A 16471-nucleotide genomic window follows, 5' to 3' on the forward strand; every position below is an offset into this window, starting at 1 on the left:
TACCCCTCCCCCTGATGTACACGCCTTGAGCGTCACTGTCGAATACCATCTCCTTTGTACTTACTCTTTTCCTTGACTTTAGTATAGCATTTCGGCGGGCTGCATCAATGCATTTCTTCGTTACTCTCTTGCTGATCATGGGTGAATTGGGCATGTAGAGCAGCTTCTCAGAACTAAATGCATCTAGTAAACTCAAGCCTTCCAAAATGCAGAAGAGAAGTGAAGTTTTGAACTCATCGTATGTGCCATGACGCAAAAATCTTGGCATTTTCACATGCTGACGATTCGCACAGACCAACCACTCATCTGTCATCCCCGCGCGTCAAGCTACTCAAAGTTACCCACATGACAAGCTATCTCCAGCAGCTGTCACAAACAAGCAATTGAGGGTTACAAGTTTCTGTTGCAATATAAGCCTGCTTCGCCTGCCTTGAACTGCTCGTAGCACGACTCTCGCCAGCAAATCCTATGGAACGGTAACACCACGTCTCTTGTGAGCATACCAAACAATGGAGAAATACAGCCAGTTTCGCGACAAAGGTATGCATCACTAGGTTTGACGATGCAACGTGAATGAGCTGACAGTCACATGCAGGTACGGCCATAGCGCCCTTTCTACCTGTTCCTCCCGCTCCAGTTAGCATTGTTTGGACGCCGATATACACCTTCTTGTTCCTCTGCCGCATACCATTTGTCGCCTCGCTCTCGATCCTCTACTTCGGTATCATCGAATGGTTGCCTGTCGGCGGCACAATCAAGTATGCAGTGCTATGGGCGCTGTTAGGTGTGACGGGAGTGTGGTGGGTGGACTTCCAGGTCGACGGCGTGAAGCGTGGGTATGTCATTCTCTCCCATGATCAGACACTGCACGACAGCTCTCAGGAAACAAGGAGACTAATGGAGTTCACACAGACAAATTTCAGCAGCAAAAGAGCATCTCCCGAAGGCCGGCACAATCATCGCGTCCTCGTTCACGTCTCCTCTCGACCCTCTATACCTCGCTGGTATCTTCCAACCAATCTTCACGCGCTCGTACCCCAATAGCCGTAGAGTCGAACGCATAACCCTCCTCCACGCAATCCTTCTCGCATTCGCACCTCCTGCTATTGTCCCTCAAGATGAGTCTAAGCTTGTCACTCTCGCATCGCTCGTAGAGTCGAACCCCAACAGCATCATCTGTGTGTTCCCAGAATGCACAACAACAAATGGCCGCGGCATCTTACCCTTGAGCCCAAGCTTGCTGAGCGCGAAAGGCGACACCAAGATTTACCCCGTCAATCTACGCTACACACCTCAGGACGTCACAACACCCGTCAGTGGTGGGTATGTTAGCTGGCTGTACCAACTTCTGTCGAAGCCCTCACACCAGATGCGTGTCCGTATCGCAATGCGAGTCTACAACAGTTCTAGCATCGACTCACCAGCTAAGAGGTCCGAGAAAGCAATCGGCACCGGGTACGACTCTAACATCTTCGATGCACCGGACTTGCGCAACGGCGCGAATGGCAGCCTAGAGAGGGAAACGGGTATGGATGTCACCACTGGTGAGACCGAGGGCGAGGTCAGTACGCAGGAGCAGAAGGTGCTTGATCGCGTTGCGGAAGATTTGGCGAGGCTGGGGAGAGTGAAGAGAGTGGGATTGGACATTGGGGATAAGATTGATTTCCTGAAGGTCTGGTTGAAGAGGAGACGATGAGCAGACATGGCGCCAAGTATTAGGAGGTCGGCCCAAGGTAAAATGTAGCGTCCATTAACTGATGATGGCGATACGGTAAAAGAGAAGTACATACCAACCCCATTCCACTTAGCGAGACACCCTACACAATCCACCCGTACCGCTGCAATATCCACAAGCAATAACTCTACAGACCACCCATGGCCCGTTAATCATATATATATACTTTTCAATTCATATGTTTTCAACAATTACCACATCAAGTGATTCGGTTCTAGTCGCTTTAGCTCACTTGGGAGAGCGCCAGACTGAAGTTCAGTCACGATATCTGGAGGTACTGTGTTCGATCCACAGAAGCGACATTGGCTTCCGTGCCCGGCGAGTCTGGGATCACGAAAACATTATTTTTGCTCTCATTCGCTTCTGGCTCAGACTTGAAGGTTGAGCTTTCTTCTTGGCGGAGTAGAGAGAGCTTGGGCTAGAATTCAGATGTGCTTTCGGTGAAGTCCAGGGAAGAGGTGTGAGCGAGGTCTGGTACAGATCATAGTCTATTTTTGTAGGTATCATTTACACATTCCAAGGCATTATGCCGCAATATGGCTTCTTTCGTAAGTATGGAACCACCAAACTCCAAGCTCAAGTACAGAGCTGCCGGCCACCAGACCCAATTTTCTGTGCTTCTGTTCTAGTGTTGCCTCGTTCTTCCCCGTTGCCGGCGACTCGCCTAGAACTCACCGTTGATCTTCAATCCAGCGACACCGTTGGCAACACCCTCAGCAGCGAGCCCGTTGGCAGCGCCGCCCTGGTAGTCCCGTGTAATCTCATCGAGCATGCCTGCGGATGCGGCAATGAAGCCCAAGTAAGGACGGCTGGGATCCAAGACACGCGAGAGGTACTCGGGGTGGAACTGCACACCCACGAACCACGGGTGGTCCTTGATTTCGACAACCTCCATACGCACGCCCTCCTCGTCTTTGCCGACGAAGTGCAGACCGCCCTCTTGCAGCTGATCGATGTAGCTCGGGTTGACCTCGTACCTGTGCCTGTGGCGCTCGAGGATCTGATCTGAACCGGCGTACAAAGCGCGCAGTTTCGACCACTCGGATCCGGGCTGGAAAAGCGTGGGTCGCAGACCGAGACGCATGGAAGCGCCCATGGTTGTCTTGTCCACCTCGGGCATGAACATGATGAGCTTGTTCGCTGCGTCGCCGTTGAACTCCTCGGATGTTGCATCCTTGATACCGCAGACGTTGCGCGCGTACTCGATGACGGCAATCTGCATACCCAAGCATACACCAAGGTACGGCTTCTTGTTTTCACGCGCCCAGGTTGCGGCGGCGATCATGCCTTCTGTTGCGCGGGAACCAAACCCCCCGGGAACGAGGATACCGGATGCTTTGACGATCTCGTGCCATGCGTTATGGAATTTGGCAGGGTCGCTCTGCTGCATCTTGGGCTCAAGATGGTCGCTGTCGATCCAGCGGATGTCGAGTTTACGTCTGCAGCGCATGGTGGCGTGTTCGAGGGACTTGACAACTGAGAGATACGAGTCCTGGAGCTCGACGTACTTGCCGACGAGGGCGATCGTGACAGGGTCGTGGTAGCGGGTGTCGTTCCCTGTGAGGTGCTGCCATTGTGTCCAGATCTTGTTACCCTTCTGTGTCATGGCTTGTGGGATGGTGATCTTCTCGAGAGCGAGGAATCGGCGGACGAGGGGGATCAGCTTCTGCTGCTCGAGGAGCATGGGGACCTGGTAGATAGAGGGCATGTCCTTGACAACTACGACTTGCTCGGGCTCCACCTGGCAGAAGTTGGCCAGCTTCTCGATGACTGAAGGCTCGAGTTCGCGCTCGCAGCGGCAGGCAATCTGTATTATCAGTATATTTCATGTTTGTTCCTAGTCAACAGAAGAACTTACTAGATCTGGGATCATACCGTTGCTTCGTACGGTCTTGATAGCGTGCTGTGTGGGCTTCGTCTTCTGCTCTCCATGGATGATAGGCACGTACGAGACGTGGATCTGCATGAAATTGTCCCTGCCCGCTCGCCTCCTGAGCTGAGCCAGAGCCTCAACGAACGGCATGCTCTCCATATCACCGACTGTGCCACCAAGCTCAATGATGCACACATCTGGCTCCTCGCCTGTATCATCAACGGGTATACGCGCCACCTTCTGGACCCATTCCTGGATCGCGTCTGTGATGTGCGGGACGACCTGCACCGTTTTGCCAAGGTAGTCGCCCTTGCGCTCGCGCTCGATGACGTGCTGGTAGATTTTGCCGGTCGTGATATTGTTGTCGCGGGTCAGGGTGATGTTGAGGTAGCGCTCGTAGTTGCCGAGATCGAGATCGACTTCACCACCGTCGGAGAGGACGAAGACTTCGCCGTGTCTGCGCGCTGCTCAGTATACTGCATGGAGCCTCAGTGCAGTGCTCAGCGTACTCCTTGGGGTTCATAGTCCCCGCATCGACGTTGAGGTAGGGATCAATCTTAATCGAGGACACGTGCGCAGGCTGTCAGTAAAGCTTGGGAACTGCATTGTGTCGCTGGCACTTATCTTGAGGCCGATCGTCTTGAGCAGCAGGCCAGTCGAGGAGGCTGTGACGCGTGGGGTAAGTGCCTACACACGAGAATTGCTCTTCTTTCACCGAGTCTTACCTATGATGCCCTACACGCTCAGATTAGTTCTACAATCAAAAGTTACATGCTCTACTCGCTTACCTTCCCCACGCCGCTGATAACACCACCTGACACAAGCACGTACTTCATGATTGCTTTCAGTGCCCGGGCTACGGTTTGGGGAAGGGAAAGAAGAAATCTCGAGGGTCGCGGCGCGTCACAAGAAATTTGTAGCGTCGTAGCGTCCCGCCCACTTCGCTGGTGGGGCTGTCGGTGTCCGGAGCTAGTCAGAGCCAGTCAAGTGAGCCGAGCCAGCGGCCTGCAACCGTCGACTCTTCACTCCAACCTCACTTTACTGCCTTGACGCAGATTTGTGATGCTTCTAGTGAATAAAGGTGGACTGAGTTACGGAAGTATCTATTGTTTGCAGAATACAGGCTATCAAATGGTATCGTGCGCAATGCCCTGCTATCCTCAAATGCCTTCCCCCACAGCAGCTGTACCAGACCTCATCATCGAGGAAGTACCACCGCCGTGGGCAGAAGAACGTCGTTCATCATGTCGTCAAATGCCAATTGATATCCGCAGAAAATGCTCCAGATATCCAGAATATGACTGTACCGCCCAGTGCTGGGGAAAAAAAGCTCACCTAAGAACGTTCAAAGAAAGCTCGATCGTGGAAGAGTACAATACGCCCGTCACATTCTGCGTCGCCGCTTCATCTCCTCGTCTTCTTCGTGCTCTTGGCTGGCAGTAAGGCGTTTGCGAGCCAAAGCCTTCTCGTTACCCTTCTTCACCTGGATGTTGCAACCTTGTAGCTTCAAGGCCCTGGTAAGTGCACTGCTAGGACGCATGCCAGGGAAGTCCTTCGCTGTGTACACGGTAAAGACGTCGCTCATTACTTCTGTAAGTATTGGAGAAGATCCACCCACGTGTAGGTTCATAGGGTCGATACGCATGAGCACAAACCGAAGACGGTATCTGCCATGTGTGCGACATGACAAGTCAGGGAAGCAGAAGAAGCACCCTTCGTTGTCGTGTTCATCCTTGGCAACCGAGGGTGAAGCTACCAACTGGCCCATGAGTCTGCGCGTGGTTCGGCGATCCGGTTGTATGAGCGCCGTCTCCTCGTTGGTCCCGTCCGCATTCCACAACGTGCAATGCACCACGTTGAGCGAGTACCGAAGCTCTTCCTGTTCGGCTATACCAGTCTTCGGGTCCGTGACCAGCAGCTGGATGATCGGTGGAGGGTCTATCACTCTTCGATCGCGTTCACCAAACCCACATGCTCTTGCTGCAACAGGCTGTTGTCGCACACGCAACTCAAAATACAAGTTTCTGGGAATGTCAGTCTTGTTTCACTTCTGCATCAAGGCACGAGGCATGCTCACAGTTGCTCGTTGTACACAGGCTGTGGTATGGATCCAGGTAATGGGATCGCACGAACCTCTTTCCGTGGAGGAGGGCCAGGTGCGTTTGGTTCAGGGTACGCTACCGACCCCAAGGGAGCTGCTACAGATCCTCGTTGCGAATGCGAATAGGAGCCCACCGATCCACAGAATGTACTACTCGAGGCGTAGCTCGGCGTGTATCCAGGTGATGGGAGCGGGGCGTACTGTCTCTGCTGTGAAGGCTCGGCTGGAGATGCAAGGGACGAATATGGCTGCTCGTATGGTGCGTGGTGTGTATGCCGAGGTTCGTCATATGACGAGTAGCGTTGCTCAGTTAACCTTCTCGGTTCTCTGCTGTCATATTGCGAACGAGGAGAGACTGGTGGGTAATTCTGAGGCGAGTAAGGCGCTTCCGTCCGAGGTGGTGTGTATGGATTGGTGTTATGTACTAGCTTCTCAAGAGGCGCTGCTGGTCTGTAGTGTGCTGTAGGTGCTTGCTGGTGCTCGTGCCGTTGATGTGGTCCTGAGTGGATGGAAGGTAAGTGACCGACGGGTGAGCGAAAAAGGTAGTCCGTCCGTGGTGGTACAGCGTCGGGTGGAATTTCTAGCTGCTTGAGCTGGATAGGTGGGGGTAGTCGTCTGTGATTGAAGTCCAGAAATCCCGGCGGTTGGAAGACTGGAAGCTTTTGAGTTTCTGTCATGTCTGGAGCTGAGGGAGAGGTGTTTGACGAAGGAAGAGACGACAGCGGAGAGGGTGGACGTGGTGGTTGGGACATGCGTGTATTATCATTTGCTCGGACCAGGACACGATGCACGAAGCCGAATTAGGATGCTCCACTTGTGTTCAGTTCGGAGGTTCCTTCACACTTCGGGAGCGCCAGGGAGTCGTGCAGTGTTGGACAGAACGTCAGGAATGCGGACACTGCCTTGACTGTGGCGGCGTGAGAAGTTTATAGTCCAGAGTCCCCTTGTAGGCGACCCTGTACGTATCTGGACCGCCAGCAGCCAGATCGCCGCCCGAACACTTCAATTCGGTTACATCGACGTTGGGTGGAGGCGCTCAGATGCTAAGACAACGGGCACCCGGGAGCGAAACAGGATGCAGACGGGGGTGGCCCGCTACATACCTTGTCAATAGGCAAGCCTCACGCCAGCTGTCCAGTAACGCCCGGTTCGGAGTATAAAATGGGCCAGGAAGACGACAAGGTCAACAGGAGAAGGGGCGATACATGAACCTGTATACTTGGCAGGCAGGCCATACTTTCCTGAACAAGTGAGTGGAGTTGACTGGGTTAGCGTATAGTGTCTTGAATTCCTGGAACGCGCAGTAGTGAGCTCTGTTTGTGCAAAGAAGCAGTTTTGTGATGCCCTTGAAAAGTCCAGGGTAATGCTAGACTAGTCGCTGCATGTGTCGCAGCAGCACCCACTTTCTCTCAATTGCGCTGGCTTGCATGCAGAAGTGGTCCTCTGCTAGGAGCGCTGAGAACTCTGATTGCTCCGAGCAAATCCTCTCGTGGTCTAACAGGCGAGGGAGATGTCTCTAGCTCGCTGCCGGGTGCACGCTGGCTTTGCTGTATTTTCGTGGGGCGTCGCCGAATAGGCTCGCACCCGGATAAAAGAGACAAACAATGGTCGTCCCCAGGTTTCGCAAGTAAGTTGTTGTTCGAATCACGGCTGCCAGGATGTTGCACACTGTAACCCGGCAGCAGCCAATTTGGCGTAATATGCCAGATTACCACGTAACTCGGTCGATGATCACCGTCGAGCGGAGGTAGCATCGCGAAGCGTCTGCCCAGCCAAAGCATGCGAGGACGGCTGGCATGAGGGCACGTCCATATCAAGCCAGCAGCCTAGCAGGGCCGCGGTCGGTGTGTGAGCCTGTGAGGGCCCTGGGAGTGGCTGCAGAGACGAACCTGGATTCTGATCCTTCTGATCTGTCGATTACGATCTCGCCCAATGGCGAGCTCCTTTGCTGCGGCTAGGTTGATCACGGCTGTTTCCCTGCGACAGCTGGACGTGTCTTCTCTCCGCAGAGCGAGTCGTGGTGGGTCGATCCTTAGAGGGTTCCCTGTGCCGCGATGGAACGGGGAACAGAGCGCTGCTTCCTCGGCGCGGAGAGCCACTCAGAATTCCAACCGTCTCCCAGGTTTCCGGACGCATCTGCGCGACGTGCAGAACGGTCTCATGCATCACAGTCAGTGACATGAGACAGCCTTTCCACACCTGGATGCCGGACTCTGGCTTGCAACGGACACGGCCGCCATGGCTCGTTTGTGGCTTGCGCTTGTCTCGGGTGGAGGGCATTGATCTTGGTAGCGAGGCATGGAGAGACATCTCGCGGCCAGAAATCGAGCACAAATCACCACATTGCACCCCATGTCATCCGACGTGTGCCGCCAGACTGATCACGGGACGCGTCCATACACATGGCGTGTCCCAGGACGAGATGTCTGGTTGCGGCCGCTGCATCAGTGGGAAAAGTCAACAGCCTTGCGCCCACCGTTTCGCCGTTGGACCAGTCGCGCCCTCTGCCGCTGCCAGGCGGGCTATACGAGCCTCAAAAGCACTGTTGCTCTCCAACGTTGGCCTGTCCCGCATCCAGCGAATGTGGACCTGTGGGACCTCTGTCGCCCTGAGGTCGGTCGAGTAGCACCACACGTCGGCCATCCTAGCCCTCACAACCTGCGTCAATACGCTAGTGCAACTTTCTATTGAGTAGAATTATCGCGTCTGCTTCAAGCAGGTCCCTGAGTGTGCAAAACATACGGGCAACAGGTGGTCCAGTGTGTGGTGCCGGCACCCTAGAGGAGTTCTCGCTCCGCTCTGTGCTACATCGAGCGGTTGCATTCCCATTTCGGCGCACTCTCTCACAGACATGCATCACCCTGCCTGGTGTACATCCGCTGGTCGTTGAAATTGGGTGTGGTCGACACTAGCTAAACACTGACTTGATGCTGGCTCAATGGCTGGTGCTTTGGTGGGCAGCTGCCGTTCCAACTACGCGAAGCCGCCATTCACCGTTCACCCTCACCGCCCGTCGCAGACACCCACTGCGCTGCCTTCGCCGGCGTGTAAACACCCTCGCTACTCGCCCAGTCCCCAATCGTGTAGTCGCCCACTAGGTCACTACTCCTTGGCCGACTGTGCTGAGAGGCCAACCGAGGAAATCCCCCGATCACGATCTGCATCCTGCCTCCAAACCGACACCCTCGGCAGCAATTGATGGCCACCAACTGGGGAAACTACACCGGTAAGCTCTTCCCTTCGCCTGGATTGTCTTGCATCGTGTCCCAGATCTGCATTGTCGGCAGTTGTATCTTGCTCTAATGCTGATGCTTATCACTTAGACTACACTGGTCCATCACGAGCTCCTGGATCAGCGACACATGTACTGGATGCCCGCCTAATCCTGCTCACGACTCTAGTCCCAGGGAACTTCACCGCGAAGACCTGCCTAGATGTTGGTTGCAACGCTGGCAATGTGTCAAACCAGCTTGGTAAGTGGAAGGGTCTTCCCTGCTCCTGCTCTAAGCGACTATGCCTCCAAGCTTCTCATATTGACGCATGTTATAGCCTTCGACTTTCATGCAGCATCAGTCACTGGCGTCGACATCGATCCAAAGCTAGTGGCTCAAGCCGAAAAACTCCTGGCACTACGATCTTCACGTGCTCGTCCTCCAACTGGAGATTCACAACTCATTGTGGATTACTACCCTGTATCGGCAGTCCTTACACATGGATACCGCGTCGAGCCGAACAGAAAGGTCTCGCGCACCTCATCACCCGCGTCGACAACTTCAGATTGGCCTTGCGTACAGTTCTTCTCCGCAGATTGGGTTGCATCGGCAAACCGGGCAATCTCAGGCCCATTCGATGTGATTCTGGCCCTCAGTGTGATCAAGTGGATTCATCTGGAGCATCTCGATGAGGGTGTGAGGACCTTCTTCAGGAAGTGCGCGACATGCCTCCGTTCTGGTGGACATTTGGTTATTGAACTGCAGACTTGGGACTCGTACGAGAAAGCTGTTCGCCCAAACCACTCACCACACTTCAGTGAGAACCTGAAGCAACTGACTTACCGGCCAGAAACATCCTTTGATGGCTTGCTCGCAGAGCATGGTCTCAGACTCTGCGCTTCCTCCACTGAGCTACCACGACGTATCAACGTCTATCGCAAAGACTGAGCCACGGAGATCTTTACTAGGCCTGGACGAAACCATTCATTCTTTGGACCTGTCTCTTCGGGGAGCGCATGTCGTTCGTATCATTCCATACTCGCGCAACACACAATTGATCCTTAGGTGAATTAAGTGGCTCTTCATTGCGTCAACGCTGCGAAATTGACTCGACCCATAACTTCGTCAGGAATAAGCAACCGTTGCACTCGAACTCAATCGATCTGATCCTGAACAAAGGTCAAGATATCCATCAGGTGGTCCGTGACTCGGACTTCTGCCGTTTACCCAGCTGCCTTGTATGGAGATTAAACCCTCGGCACATGGATGTTACGAGGTACCTTCTTGTACGGAAGCATCTCGACCAATGAGCAAACTCTCCAAGCGCACAACTTGGCGATAAGGTTGCCCATGTCCTGTGAGATCCATCGGACAAGGTGGGTGTCGGAAAGTGTGGCCTGTCTCGAGTCGTTCCTGATTCGTCGAAGCCTCATCAGGTTCCGCTCCCCTTTTTGACTAACAAAACGGGCAGGTACCCATAGACAGGACCCGTTTCGGGCCCTTGCTTGCCGTTGCGAGGCTTTCCTGGTCTCTATGCCTATCACATCTGACAATTGCGGGTTCATACGCTCAAGGCGGCTTATATATCGTACGATAACATGAGCCAGCACCCAATGAAGCAACATCGCAAAGTTCTATGTGTGTTAGCAGTGCATATCGTCACGGCAGACGATTATCGATTGTTGGCCTCATTCTGATGCCACAGCGACCACATCGGAGCAAGTAGGGACTCGAGCACTGCATGTTGCGAAGCACGTTTACGCGAGCATGCAACAGTCCCAATTTGGCGAGAGTTACGATTCATGGGCTTTCAGGATCGCACGACGATCTTCGAGACCATATGGATTGGATGAGCGTCCCGAGTGATGCGGTCGCGATGCACCTCCGCCGGTCTTCACATCATTGCGCGGCCAACCGTACCAGTGCCGAGTCGAATCTCATTGGGAGTTGCAGCTTCTTCCCCACTCCATGTCAACGTTCGATTCAGCGGGTATATTCAGGCTCCATAATTATACAATTGCTCATCGAGCTTTCATGGTCAGCTGTGCATGTGATGAATGTCTACGAGGAAGACAAATCTCAAAGTGAGCAAACACATATCGGGCAATCTGTACAACCAGGCATCTTCTGCTGCAGCCGTACAGCCTCAGCATATCCCTGGCCTTGACGTGATCTGTCGACTTGGCCAATATGTTGGGCGGTATATACATGCCTGATGGGTTATCGATATCGGCTACTCAGGTGGCACGTCCGGGCGAGAGAGGGTGTGCTAGGCTTACGTGTAAGCCAGAAGATGAAGCAGTGTTTGAAGCCCGCTCTCAGCAAGTCCGAGCTTTCAAACCAACAGTTACTATGTTGAAGTTCTCCTTCTTGATCAATCCCACTCAGCAGCGCCTGACGCCCGTAGAGATGCTCAGCAAACCTGGGCCACTCGTAGCTCAGAGACTTCAGTCCTGCCAGGCTCATAGTGTGCAACCAACATCAGTATCGAAGAACACCCCTCTTGACGATAACTGAGCCAGAGCCTGTCCCCAGGCCCGAGAGTGTCGTAAGTTTGTAGGAATGAGAATTAAACTACGGTGTCCCAACTAATGGTATCCAGTATCACTAACTTCCTGACGCCGATGCTCGAGCAGTCCCAGCCTACCGACGGTCAAACAACATACACTCTCATGTGTGCTCTGTTCAAAACACCTACCGGAGATAGATGCATACCAAACTTTGGTAACACCAGTGAAGCACAGCAGCAGATACCTTGAGATACAACAGTAGACAAGTAGCGCTGCACGGAGCGGTTCCTTTTGCTTACTGGACAATCTCACAGCTTCCGCTCTGAGTCGCGTAAGTGCGTAGAAACCGCTCACGGTAATGAAGTAGACGTGGCCATTGTTGCAGTCTTTGTCACGGGGTTGAAGGACCTCAGATATGCAAAACCTGCTAGGTGTACAGAGTAATCCTTCCAGCCGGCAGAGCCAGCCAACAGGTACGTACCCGAGAACCATATTTCTGGCTCATTCTCAACATTATCTCACAACGATCACACCAATCCACATCTCGTAGCATGAATGAGCAGCATCGTTAAGCTTTCTCGTGGTGCAGCTGCATCCCTTGATCAATCAGGTCTCGCATCGTATACACGCCAACGCACCCAACACAGTACTAGCCATTCACGAACGTGCCCAGTTTCCGGACGCTCGCTCGAACGACTTATAACCACTGCTAGTGAGACGCGGTGGAAGTTGGTACACTCGCTTGTCGAATGACCATCTCATGACACGCACGTTGTGCGCCGTTCTTGCATGCTTCCGCAAGATCCATGGACATTGAACTCATTTGTTTGCGTTGTACGACATAGGGGCGAGTCAAGCAGTATTGCGTATCTTTTCATATCACCACAAAGGAAAAGTGCATTAGACCTCGCTGCTCCTATTTCAGACCACACGCATCTCTATTTAGGATTGTACGTTGTGACCCGCGGCCATTACTGGGCCTCAAGCGCCGTTGCGCAGTCGTGATACCAATCGTGTCATTCTAAACAAGATCTTTATGCATACCTAATTGAGAAGGATCGAGTTGTGTAAATATTACCTCCATCAAGTATCGATTCCGTGCTTACCTGCTTGCCAGGATCCGGTCGAAATGATAGCACTGCGGGTAGCTACATTACATCTAGGCACAGAGTACAACATTAAGACAAATCCACAATAATGCTGCCCCATATTGCCAGTGAAAGTGCGGCGCGTATGTACCTGAATCATGACTGCAATCTTGCTGCACGTTGCGCTCTTCTCCTTCATCATACCAATAACGACACTTATGATACATGATACAGAATGTCTTAAGGCTACTGTGATCAAGGCCAACGAATAGACAATAGAGCTTGTTACCGTCAGCCACTTCCGTGATGTCCATGTCGCTCCCACGCGTCAACGTTGTCCTTGCCTCTTTTAGTGCTGGGTGAATACAGGATTGAGAAGGGTGCATACATGGCCCCCAATGACAAAAAAGCTATCGCTGCACTGCTAAGAACCTTCCTTGCGCCTGCAGAACAACTTCTTCGTTACACGACGACAACTCAGCAGCAACTAAACCTTCTCGAGCAGCGTGAACCGCTGTCCTGATGCACGGCGTCGGCCCCTCGACCAAAACTCATGCAGACAACCACGCACCCTGCTCGAACCATCGCTGGCGTTGCCTTGAGACTGATAGTCCTGAAATGAGGCTTCTTCGACGTTGGATTGCGGCGTCCATGTAGCGGCCGAGCGGCAGCGTGCGGCGACATGGTTTTTTGCTGACGGGATGCACCTCAACGCCTCATTCGCTTCGGGGCACAATCGCGTCCTCAGTGCAGGAGTTCTTCGCTGTCTCACAGGCTCACCAGGATTGCAGCCGCACGATGTTAGAAACCGGCTTTCGCTCTTCCGCGATTGCAATCCACAGCTATTGTCCGCTACGCGGGTGGCGGGAGTGTTCAGCTCAAGAGGAACACCAGTAACAACCATGCCTGCAGCCAAGGACCGCATCGTGGTTTTTTCGCAACGACAAATACTTATATGGGCAGCATTACGAAGTTTGTTAGGATGACAATACCACAGCTGTGTGTCTGTGCAGCTCGCTCTCTCCGTGCGGCAAATCGGTCACCGACACCACAGCTCCTGCGCCGCCAGCGCCGTTGGTCAGCCAGCCATTCTAACGTTGCCGCATTTTCGCCATAATCTTGAGGTAAGCATCAGGAACTTGATGCGTACGTCAAGTGCGCCTTATGCGGCGTTGAGCGCCATGCTGCGAGGCGTGGCGCGACGTACTGTGAGCTTCAGTATAAGATGCTTCAGGGCTGACGACAAAATAGGCGTAACGAGATCCACGCGGGCCTTTCACGATCCTTCCTGCAGATCTGGTGCGCTGGTAATTTGAAGAAGTCAGCTTACATGTGGCCTTCTGCAACCGTCCACAACAAAGCGAATGACCAGCCCAGTCCAGGTGACACAGCCCAAACTAAACGACTATCCCTGATCGACGTGATCCGTGTGCGCATACATATTGCCGAAAGTCTCAAACGGGTTTCATTTACTTGCTACAAACTGTATTGCAGGGCAGACCGATCGTTCACGGTGCTGGGAAGAGAAGCAGGCGTCTGGATCGTCGAGACGGCGTAGCGAGCATCTCAGTCGATCGCAATTTGGAGATGCCGCCAGCAAGCTCATCCTTCACAGCTCTCAACGTGGCGAGCGATGTCGTACCAGAATACATGGGATCGTTCATGCTTGCCGCGCCTCCGAACACGGATTTGTGGAGAAAGCCACCTTCCCGAGACACCTCAACAGCACCGGTACTCTATACAGCTTTGCGCAATCCGTTCATAGCAGCCGAAGTCACTGTATCTGCCGACTGGGAACTAGAGTGGGATCAAGGAGGGCTTGTCATCTTTGCAGGCGCACCGCCAGGCCAAACAACACCGACTGGAACATCATCAGAAGCACCTAATGTCATTTCCATATCGCTCGACAACAGCACACCGACTCCTGTACCGACGTCGAATACACATCATAGGAGAAGAAGCTCAAATTCGCGGATACCGATTCCAGAATCAGGCCACCAGCCCCCTCGACCTCGCAGTCCCCCACCAGCATACATTGCGCCCGCACCAGCATCGAAATGGGCCAAAGTCGGGCTCGAATTTTGCAACAACGCCTGCCATGCGACATCTGTAGTCGCCAACTCGGAAGGCGCCGACTGGTCTCTTACCTCACTTCCAGCCTACCATGCGCGGCGTCTCGATCTCCGCGTCAAATTCGAACGCATTGGCTATGCGCTGTGGGTCTGGTATGAAGATGAGATGCTGGGGTGGAAGAAGTTGAGAGAGGTTACGTGGTTTTTCTGGGGTGTGGAAGATAAGGCTGTGAGAGTTGGGGTGTATGCGAGTAGACCGGCGAATTTTGGGGCGAGCATGTTTGATAGGAGGAATGGGGGGTCGAATGTGGGGATGAGGAATCTTTGCGTGGATTTTGAGGGACTGGAGATCTTCTAAGGAGAAGGAGAGATGCTGAAAGAGCTGATCAGTGCTTGAAATGTGCATGGAACAGCTTGGAAGCTGATTCTTCCTTGTGACCTTGTAGTTTCGTCCATTGCCCGGCGTCATGTTCGTGCACATCTTGTTTGCATTTTGCATCATTTTCGTTGTATCTATCTGGTAACCAGCAGTCTGCTTACAGTCGCATGACTGACGCCTACACTTTTGTAATATCCGCACTAGTACACATACAATAATCAACATATCTGGTACTCTTGCTTAACAACGTGCGCCCGTAACTCGCATTCCGTTGCTTTTGTGTCGACAAGAGAACGTGTTGAGAACGTACAGAGTACTCGTCGATCGAATGTACCGCTTGTCGAGAACGAATTTTCCGTCACGTAATCTTACATGCCTTTATACAAGACTCTCGCAGCACTCCCTTAGGCTCTACTCGTCTTCCATCTTGTTGACACCGCTCTCAGGTGCCACCATATCAGCAGCATCGTGAATGCGGCCTTGGAACTGGACCTGCCCGTTGTAAGCAGCGTCTATGTGCGGCTGATGAGTGTAATCGGGAATAGGAAAGTCGCTTGAGAAGCTCGGGAACTGCAGTGGCTCGAGGTGCTGAGACGCTTGATCTTGAGGATCTCGAACGGCCTCACACTTCGCCACGAACGCGCTTGGTCCAGCTTTGGGGCGCTGCTGAGTCGGCTGCTGTGGCGGAGGGCCAGGGCGCTGGCGAACGACGCGACCTAGAGCTGGATCACGAAGGGCTGGTGGACCGGGGATCTGGGCTGTTGGGTCAGGAAAAGGATGCTGCCTACGCACACGTAATTCCCTGCTCAGGTTGGTGAGTTGGGTGATATTCGATAGCAGCTGCGCGTTCTCCTGGTTCTTTGCGAAAAGTTGCTGCCCTTGTTGAATGATGGTTGTCTTCATGTTGGCGTGGACTGCACGCAGACGGTTCGAGTCTTGCTCAACGGCTTGGTACCATTGGCGACTTACGTTGGGGTTCTGGTAGAATGTGGTCTCACCGTTGGTGATGTCCACTTCTTGATGGCTGACTTGAGGACCGGGAGACCGCACGGCACCACCGTCGCTTATGATCCTGTCAGTCTCACTCGATGCTAAGGGCTTTGCCTTCATTACGTAGATGGTGTCCAGGTTTCGCATAGCGACACCAGGGAAGTCGTCGTCCTTGACGTCGTTCGGAGTCATGTCCCAAGTTAGGGTGATCTGCATTTCCTGCTCAGGGTTTTGTTGGGTGCTGGCCTGGTAGCGATAGACGAACATCCAGTGCACACCGTACCTCTTGCCCCGGTTGGCGCAGTATGTGTCGAGACGCGGACCGAAGGTCTCGTCGGGGCGGATGCGGAGGATCGAGAAGATTGGCTGGCCGTTCTTGTCGTGTGTGTTACTGTGGATTCGCAGTGTGAGAACAGAGCTGTCCTGACCGAAGTTGCTCGGTGCGCGTGTTTGAAGAGAAGGCTGGATACGTGTCAGCCGCGTCGTATCAAACATAAAGACAAGTAGATAC

The 16471-nt window shown here is 53.3% G+C and overlaps 7 protein-coding genes and 1 non-coding gene across 8 annotated transcripts; 4 read left to right on the forward strand and 4 right to left on the reverse strand.

Moving 5' to 3' along the window:
* The first annotated feature begins 325 nt into the window (after positions 1 to 325).
* Positions 326 to 1924, forward strand: BU25DRAFT_364594 (uncharacterized protein). Its single transcript, XM_033703793.1, has 3 exons — positions 326 to 540; positions 596 to 836; positions 913 to 1924. Exons 1-3 carry the CDS (start codon positions 510 to 512, stop codon positions 1694 to 1696), a joined length of 1056 nt encoding a protein of 351 aa, XP_033563588.1. The 5' UTR covers positions 326 to 509; the 3' UTR covers positions 1697 to 1924.
* Positions 1925 to 1952: 28 nt separating this feature from the next.
* Positions 1953 to 2037, forward strand: BU25DRAFT_t51. The gene has a single exon. It is a non-coding gene; the product is annotated as a tRNA-Phe (tRNA).
* Positions 2038 to 2251: 214 nt separating this feature from the next.
* BU25DRAFT_489973 (CTP synthase-like protein) lies at positions 2252 to 4499 on the reverse strand. The gene is made up of 5 exons (XM_033711462.1): positions 4393 to 4499; positions 4233 to 4279; positions 4118 to 4179; positions 3594 to 4065; positions 2252 to 3542 (listed from the first exon to the last, which is right to left on the reverse strand). The coding sequence occupies exons 1-5, from the start codon at positions 4442 to 4444 to the stop codon at positions 2400 to 2402; spliced, it is 1776 nt and encodes a 591-aa protein (XP_033563589.1). The 5' UTR covers positions 4445 to 4499; the 3' UTR covers positions 2252 to 2399.
* Positions 4500 to 4992: 493 nt separating this feature from the next.
* On the reverse strand, positions 4993 to 6386 carry BU25DRAFT_457067 (uncharacterized protein; the record flags this gene model as incomplete). The annotated part of the gene is made up of 2 exons (XM_033710082.1): positions 4993 to 5632; positions 5686 to 6386. 2 exons carry the CDS (start codon positions 6384 to 6386, stop codon positions 4993 to 4995), a joined length of 1341 nt encoding a protein of 446 aa, XP_033563590.1.
* Positions 6387 to 8654: 2268 nt separating this feature from the next.
* On the forward strand, positions 8655 to 10019 carry BU25DRAFT_21512 (Bin3-domain-containing protein). The gene is made up of 3 exons (XM_033701249.1): positions 8655 to 8935; positions 9033 to 9182; positions 9259 to 10019. Exons 1-3 carry the CDS (start codon positions 8908 to 8910, stop codon positions 9867 to 9869), a joined length of 789 nt encoding a protein of 262 aa, XP_033563591.1. The 5' UTR covers positions 8655 to 8907; the 3' UTR covers positions 9870 to 10019.
* A 2328-nt stretch (positions 10020 to 12347) lies between these two features.
* Positions 12348 to 13444, reverse strand: BU25DRAFT_420250 (uncharacterized protein; the record flags this gene model as incomplete). Its single annotated transcript, XM_033707994.1, has 4 exons — positions 12348 to 12452; positions 12538 to 12579; positions 12671 to 12765; positions 13102 to 13444. The coding sequence occupies 4 exons, from the start codon at positions 13442 to 13444 to the stop codon at positions 12348 to 12350; spliced, it is 585 nt and encodes a 194-aa protein (XP_033563592.1).
* Positions 13445 to 13734: 290 nt separating this feature from the next.
* On the forward strand, positions 13735 to 15181 carry BU25DRAFT_21540 (uncharacterized protein). Its single transcript, XM_033701250.1, has one exon. The coding sequence runs from the start codon at positions 14107 to 14109 to the stop codon at positions 14947 to 14949; it is 843 nt and encodes a 280-aa protein (XP_033563593.1). The 5' UTR covers positions 13735 to 14106; the 3' UTR covers positions 14950 to 15181.
* A 722-nt stretch (positions 15182 to 15903) lies between these two features.
* BU25DRAFT_323783 (uncharacterized protein) lies at positions 15904 to 16305 on the reverse strand (the record flags this gene model as incomplete). The annotated part of the gene is made up of 1 exon (XM_033702265.1): positions 15904 to 16305. A coding segment is annotated over one exon (402 nt), but the record flags the coding sequence as incomplete, so codon positions are not given.
* Between the last annotated feature and the right edge of the window lie 166 nt (positions 16306 to 16471).

Source organism: Macroventuria anomochaeta (genome assembly GCF_010093625.1).
Source record: "Macroventuria anomochaeta strain CBS 525.71 unplaced genomic scaffold BU25scaffold_10, whole genome shotgun sequence".
NCBI classification, from domain to species: domain Eukaryota; kingdom Fungi; phylum Ascomycota; class Dothideomycetes; order Pleosporales; family Didymellaceae; genus Macroventuria; species Macroventuria anomochaeta.

Coding starts and splice junctions, on each gene's coding strand:
- BU25DRAFT_21512 (XM_033701249.1), top strand. CDS start 8,908: ATGGCCACCAACTGGGGAAACTACACCG. Junction 8,936..9,032: donor CAACTGGGGAAACTACACCG/GTAAGCTCTTCC, acceptor CTTATCACTTAG/ACTACACTGGTCCATCACGA. Junction 9,183..9,258: donor CAATGTGTCAAACCAGCTTG/GTAAGTGGAAGG, acceptor CGCATGTTATAG/CCTTCGACTTTCATGCAGCA.
- BU25DRAFT_364594 (XM_033703793.1), top strand. CDS start 510: ATGGAGAAATACAGCCAGTTTCGCGACAAAG. Junction 541..595: donor CAGCCAGTTTCGCGACAAAG/GTATGCATCACT, acceptor AGTCACATGCAG/GTACGGCCATAGCGCCCTTT. Junction 837..912: donor GTCGACGGCGTGAAGCGTGG/GTATGTCATTCT, acceptor GAGTTCACACAG/ACAAATTTCAGCAGCAAAAG.
- BU25DRAFT_21540 (XM_033701250.1), top strand. CDS start 14,107: ATGCCGCCAGCAAGCTCATCCTTCACAGCTCTCAACGTGGCGAGCGAT.
- BU25DRAFT_489973 (XM_033711462.1), bottom strand. CDS start 4,444: ATGAAGTACGTGCTTGTGTCAGGTGGTGTTATCAGCGGCGTGGGGAAG. Junction 4,066..4,117: donor GGGACTATGAACCCCAAGGA/GTACGCTGAGCA, acceptor AGCAGCGCGCAG/ACACGGCGAAGTCTTCGTCC. Junction 3,543..3,593: donor ACGGTATGATCCCAGATCTA/GTAAGTTCTTCT, acceptor CTGATAATACAG/ATTGCCTGCCGCTGCGAGCG.